Source organism: Alligator sinensis, unplaced genomic scaffold, assembly GCF_000455745.1.
Source record: "Alligator sinensis unplaced genomic scaffold, ASM45574v1 scaffold512_1, whole genome shotgun sequence".
Taxonomy (NCBI): Eukaryota; Metazoa; Chordata; order Crocodylia; family Alligatoridae; genus Alligator; species Alligator sinensis.
Genome location: NW_005842063.1, coordinates 2,564,503 through 2,570,857, shown reverse-complemented (window position 1 = coordinate 2,570,857; position 6,355 = coordinate 2,564,503). Strand labels below are relative to the sequence as shown.

The 6,355-nt window shown below is 54.4% G+C and overlaps 1 protein-coding gene across 7 annotated transcripts in view; it reads left to right on the top strand.

Annotated features, from left to right (window-relative positions):
• ATP13A2 (ATPase cation transporting 13A2) overlaps window positions 1-6,355 on the top strand; it is a 37,375-nt gene that overhangs the window by 20,237 nt on the left and 10,783 nt on the right. For all 7 annotated transcript variants that reach the window (XM_025203687.1, XM_014519752.2, XM_025203689.1 and 4 more), the window contains exons 7-14: window positions 530-607; window positions 826-895; window positions 1,730-1,864; window positions 2,786-2,852; window positions 4,032-4,163; window positions 4,418-4,585; window positions 5,585-5,695; window positions 5,786-5,832. In XM_025203687.1, coding sequence (XP_025059472.1) covers window positions 530-607; window positions 826-895; window positions 1,730-1,864; window positions 2,786-2,852; window positions 4,032-4,163; window positions 4,418-4,585; window positions 5,585-5,695; window positions 5,786-5,832 — 808 coding nt within the window. The remainder of the gene's footprint in view (window positions 1-529; window positions 608-825; window positions 896-1,729; window positions 1,865-2,785; window positions 2,853-4,031; window positions 4,164-4,417; window positions 4,586-5,584; window positions 5,696-5,785; window positions 5,833-6,355) is intronic.

Genomic DNA, 6,355 nt, shown 5'->3' with positions numbered 1-6,355 from the left:
TCTTTCCTGTCTATGCAGGGGGTCGGACTCGATGATCTATTGAGGTCCCTTCCGACCCTAACATCTATGAATCTATTGGATCTTGCAATCTCAACGACTCGCTCGTCTTGAGCAATTAACTTCAGCCCCAATTACCTGCGCATCCGCTGGGTCACATCAATGGCTCGATGTGAATGGGCACTATTTTGGTGTTGCACTCATGTGGAAGTCCACATGGAAGTCCATTAAGAATTTGCATCTGTGTGTGTGTCTACGTACAGCAGTACATGCACCACTTGAGTACATGATGCACTATTGTATACGTGCCTATTAGATCTCACAGCAAGGGGCTTGACAGTTCAAACAGCCTTCGTATAACTGATGAGCAGCGTGCAACGACACCACGTTGCATTATTTGGATGCTTCAGAAAGGACAAGGATAAACGTATCACTTTTGCATCAGCCCTGCCCTTTGTGGTGAAGGCCACTTGAGATACTAGCCAGAGCGTTGCTCACCTGGATGTCTTTTTCTTGTGCGTGTGTTTTTCAGCATCTTGGATGAGGGCTGGACCTGCGCAGACATCCGTCTCTCCCAGGCTGGGCTCACGCAGCAAGATCACAACACAAAGTAGGTGCACGCTGGCTCGGGGACCTGCGTAGCAGCAGCAGCTGAGGCCTTTTCAGGGAGCCGGTGGGTTCTGGGATGGCAGCGCCTATGCCGGGCCCTGCTTTTACCTGTCAGTCTCCTGCTGAGGTCTGGGCACTGCGTCGGGCTGTTCAAGAAGGAAGCCTGGAACGCAGCATCCTGACCTCGGTCTTCTGGCTTCTGCTCTGTTTCCTCCTCAGGAGAAAGATCTACGGGCCGAACCTAATCGACGTGCCGGTCAAATCCTACCTCCGGCTGCTGGTGGATGAGGTACAGCTCTGCCAAGTGGCTCGCCTGCTGCCCTCCTGTTTCTCCAGACTTGGCAAGAACAGGGCTCAGCTAAGTCTGGGAGAACCAGGCAGGACTTTAAGCTCTGCTAAGTATGTCCCCAGGAAGAGGGACCTCGTAGGCAACAGGAGACGTGACTTTGAGTCTCTTCTCAGCCCTGCCGCTGTGTGACGTGGGGCGAGATACCGCCCTTTGGTCCCTCCTTCCTTCTGTGTGCCTTGGCTTGGCCCCAAAGAGCTTATAAACACTGTTCTTCACTGCACCCTCGTAGCACACCAGATCTCAGGTGGGGCCTCGAAGTGCAGCACTCGTGCGATGGCATGTAATGTGAATGTCAGAAGGACGAGCTGTTGGCCCTCCAGTATCTTCACCATTCAGGGCCAGGGCTGTTGAGCCATTGATAGGGCTGATACAGTTGAAATAGGTCTGAGACTGGGATGTGTGTCCATTGCTTTAGTAATATTGAGTCTTGTCCCAGCTGTTTCCTCCCCTGAGATCAGCACAGCAAGAAGCAGCAGCCTTCAGCTGAGGCAACTTGGACAAACCCGGCGGCGATTGTGGGAGGATAGGGCAAGGGGGAGAAGTTAGATCCAAGGCGGCTGGGTGATGGAGGGCAGAGCTGGACGCAGGATGGGCAAGGGCGGCAGCATCTGGAGCTCCTCCAGCAAGTGGCAGGAGAGGGGGAACGAGCTCCGCATCGGTGAGCCAGGGGCTAGGAGTAGCTCCCTGGCTTTCCCACCACCCCTGCAAGTCTCAGGCACCGGTGGATGAGCAATGTCCTCAATGACACCTGCTTTTTTTTCCCCTCCACCCCAGGTGCTGAATCCCTTCTACATCTTCCAGATTTTCAGCATCGTGCTGTGGATCTGCGACACGTATTACTACTACGCTGCCTGCATATTCGTCATCTCTGCCATCTCCATTGGGCTTTCTCTCTATGAGACCCGAAAGGTGGGTGCAGGGCTGTGCTGGGGGGGAGGTGTAAAATCTGGAAGGCCTCCCAATCTGACACTGCAGATCTGCAGCTGGGAAGAACAGGCTTGTCCTGGTGTTGCGGGCTCTCCAGAAGCAGCCTCCATCCCTCCGTGTCCTGTTTGCAAGGGGCAGGCTTGTGTCTGAGTCTTTGCACATAGCAGGCGTTTTTCCAAGTGGTTTCCCCACACCGGCGGGGGGACCGGGAGCTATCAGCATGGCACTAAGTGAAGGTCTCGCATTTCAAACTGTAGCTCAGTGGGGCAAGGGGGTGGGAGAAGTAGACTGGATTCACCGGTCCCCTGATCTGCCTGCAAAATAGCCAGGACTGGCAAGCAGAGGGTGGGTGGATGCTGCCGGTCTGCTCCATCCTGCAGGTATCCTCCATCCCTTTTGTGAAAGGGAGGGAGTGGGGATGTATGAGTATATGGGGAGGGGAGGGAGTATGTGTGTGTGTGTGTATGTAGGGGCAGGCATGGAAAGAGGAAGGAGTAATGGCTGAGCCAGCTCTTCAGTAGCTTCTGCCAAGGTCGCAGGTTCGATCCCCATATGGGACACGAGACCTTTCCTGCCTCGGGCAGGAGGTTGGACTAGATGACTTCTTGAGACCCCTTCCAGCTCTACCTTTCTAATGATTTCTCTATTGCTTGGGGTATCTGCCATGGCTACGTGTCCTTCTCAAAGCCCTGCTCTCCCAGAAGCGCTGGTTTTGGGCCAGGACTCTCTGGGGTCGAGGAAGGTCTCCAAGCTCACGTGATGCAGGAGGTCCACCGAGGGGACTGGCACGGCTTGTTCCAGCCTTAAAATCCAGGAACCACCTTAGGAAGTTCAATCTTAGGCCGGTGCCTTTTAAAGCCCTCTGGTGCTTGCTGGTTTATCCACCCGTCTGCTTGCTTGCAGCAAAGCAAGACCCTGCAGAACATGGTGAAGATGGCGATCAGCGTGAGAGTCCGCCGCCCCAGCGGAGGTGAGTGCTGGGCAGAGACTGCAGCTTTGCTGTGCCCGCTGCCAAGGCAGGGGCTCTTGTGTCTCTTGCTAATCAGCCCTTAGGCAGATGAGCAGAGTGCATGGGGGGAAGGTCTCGCAGGGTCTTTTAGTTGCTGTTGCAGCACCATACGAAGGAGGGCAGCCCTGTCTCCAATATAAAAAACAGAGGTGAAGTGATGTGCCCAGAGCCACCAAGCAAATCGGTGGCAGAGCCAGGAATAGAAACCCCGGTCCTACCGCTGCCCCTAACAGAGCATGTTCACACAGGCAGGTAGTTTAGCCCCTTTTTTTTGAAGGCACGATGTACGGAGCGCTGCAGAAACCTCAGATACGTGTTCATTGTTCTCCATCAGGCTGCGGCCTTGCCCCAGAGCTCTTATAAGTCCCCTTATTAGTTAAAGTTAAATGTATTCAGTAGATAAAAGGCTGCCCTCTTCTCCATTTTAGCAGGTGTTTGCCTGGGGTCCACCACCCTACAATCACCGGATTAGAGTTAAAAGGTTAAAAATGACATGGGATTTACAGAAGGGATTTCGCCCCCCTCTCCCCCGCTGGCTTGTCTCTTTAGATCTGATCTCTGAAAGGTTCTTGATTCACTGGCAGAGACTGAGGGGTTTGCTCTCTCCCCCGCATGGGGTATCGCCTCCCGCTGTGCATGCATCTACCAGCCAGGTGCTTGATGTTATCCACCATAATGGCACAGACCCTCGGAGCGCACGGATTCAATGCGCCCCAGCACGTAATTGGAAGCCGTTCAAGCGGTAATTACAGCTAGCTCCAATTTAAGCCTTGATCCCAGGCAAAGCAAAGCCTTTTGTAGGGATTTGCCTTTAACCGTGGACTTTTAATTTGGTAATTAAGTTCCACTGATTAAAGGGCAGCAGGGGAAAGTTGGAGGCCGGGTCGCAGAGGGCTTTCTTCCTAAGTAGCATGGCTCTTGGGATGCTGGCACGCTTCCCCTTAGGAAGGGGTGGGGGTCAGGCGCATCTTTTGCCCACGTGCAGATCGGTGCCCCTCCAGAACATGTCATTTCTTTGGGAGATGTTGAGCTGGCACTGAAGTCTTGTGTTTTAGTGAATGGGAACAGTGGCATTTAACTCCACGGTGACGAGGGCTGCACTGAGGGGGGGTCCTGATGGCGCCACGCTTGCTCTTGCAGGGGAAGCGATGGTGAGCTCGGAGGACCTGGTGCCTGGTGACTGCATTAGTCTCCCCTGCGACGGGCTTCTCGTCCCCTGCGATGCCGCGCTGCTCACTGGCGAGTGCATGGTCAACGAGAGCATGCTGACAGGTGAGCACCGCGGGGCATTGCAATGGGGGGGAAGGCATGCCCAGCTCTCTGGACCAAAAGGCTGCATCCTTGCAGCCAGGGACAGGGAGCTCGTGAAGAGGGCGGGTGCTGAGATTCTGGGTGGGCGGGCAGCAGATCCCAGAAGATCCCAGCTCTCTGCACCATGCACACAAAGGCAATGGAGAAGCGCTGGTTGCCATGTCGGGATGAGTCTCCCTTCGTGGCCTCTATCACCATCTGGGTGTTTTCTGCAGGGGAGAGCGTCCCGGTGATGAAGACCCCTTTACCAGATGGGCCTCAAGCCATCAACCTGATCTACTCCCCTGAAGAGCACAAACGGCACACGCTCTTCTGTGGGACGCAGGTGCTTCAAGCCAAGTCCTACGTGGGCCAGGACGTCCTGGCTGTGGTGACCCGCACAGGTAACCACCAATCCACGGGCTGTCCCAGCTGTGCTCGCCCCACCACCCAACAGTCACACTGCCCAAACAGCGCCTACAGCGTGCAAGGACCTCCCGGGACGTCGGATCCGGGTCCCCGCCAGCAGGCAGCTACGTTACAGAAGCTGGTTCATAATTTTATCAAGCTCCATCTTCAACCTGGTTAGGTTTCCCCTCCCGGCTCCCGCTGGGCGGCTGTTCTAGTATCTCTCTGCTCTGATGGCCAGGAGCCCTCTTCTGTCCTCGCCCTTGGATGCTGCGAACAAACCCGTTCTGCTTTGTGGCATCCAGGCAAGGAGAATCACAGAGGGGCTCCGCAGGTGCTGGAGAGGGGGTTCCCACCCCAAAAAACCACAACTGGAGAACATCAAGGGCCTGCTGAAGGGAGAAAAATCATCCTGTCTGAATGGATAGGTGGCATTTTAAGCAGGGAAGGCTGGTGTTGGGGAAAAGTAGGCTCACTTCTAGTCTTAGGAGCTGAGGCATTGTGGGCAGGCTTTAAATGGCTTGGGGTAGGATTACTAGCAATTCTGGTTGCATACATGTAGGTACACGCATGCATGCATGCACACACGGACACACACACACACTCCCATGGGTGCTCCCTTTCTCAGAGAGCGATCTTGGTCATGGTCTCAGTATTGTTGTGTAGCTCAGCTCTAGCGGGTCTCAAGCCAGCATGTGCAGAGACAGGAATTATGAATTGGACGTAGGCCATGGGGCAGGTGTACATGGAGGTGTAGGCACTAACCCCGCACCGTGTGACATCTCTCCAGTGTGGCCCACTGCCCTGACACCATTAGGAGAAAGAGGGAACCACAAGACACCTACAGTACTAGTCATCTTGAAGTGCCCAGGTTTCATTTTTTCTCAGCAGTTAAGGATTCAGGTGCTTGGGGAAAAATGAGCCATGCATGATTTTTTTAGGCGCCACCGTGCCAGCAGCCTCCATGATAAGCCCCTGCCCCTTGTCTTCCCTAGGCTTCTGCACAGCGAAAGGGGACCTGATCAGCTCCATCCTCTATCCCAAGCCCCTGAGTTTCAAGTTCTACAAGGATGCTATGAAGTTTGTTCTCTTCCTTGCCGTTCTGGGTAGGTCTGAAAGCAGGAGGCCTTATTGGCACCAATGCATGGATGCAAGGCTGTTGTTAATGGATGCATCCCCTCCTCTCCCTCTTGCAGCTCTTATTGGGACCATATACAGCATCTTGATTTTGATTAGAAACAAGGTGAGTTGCTGGTGCTTGGGGAAGTTTTCTGCTTCTACTGCTCTCCCTTCTACTCCCTGCCTGCATTTGGGAGCTGACTTTGATGTGGAAGCAGAACAGCCCTATAACAGTCCATAGCTGGCATGGTTGTAGTCCATACCTCCAGATTTCTCAAACACCCAGTGCTGCAGGGGCCAACCAGGCTGTGCAAGCCACCTCCTGTGCAACACAGACAAAAGCCCTGCTGCAAAACCTACCCCCGTGTATAGGCCAGCAGAGATCCATCCTCCAGCTCCAGGCTGCTGTGGTATCTTTTTAGGGCTAGGGGAAGTTGGTTTGGGGAGGGCTGGAAGCTGGCTGGTCACTCCCAGCAAACCTTGATGCAGGCTGCAAGCTAGGATGCCCTGGGGAGCCTGTGTTTTGCTTTATTAAATACAAGCATGCGATGCACTGTGGGCAGTTGCACTTGCTGGTCCATCTCCCCTGGAGCCAGGTGCTGTCCTGCGGAGTCCCCTCGTCCCATTCAAGCTGCTCTCTCTTGCAG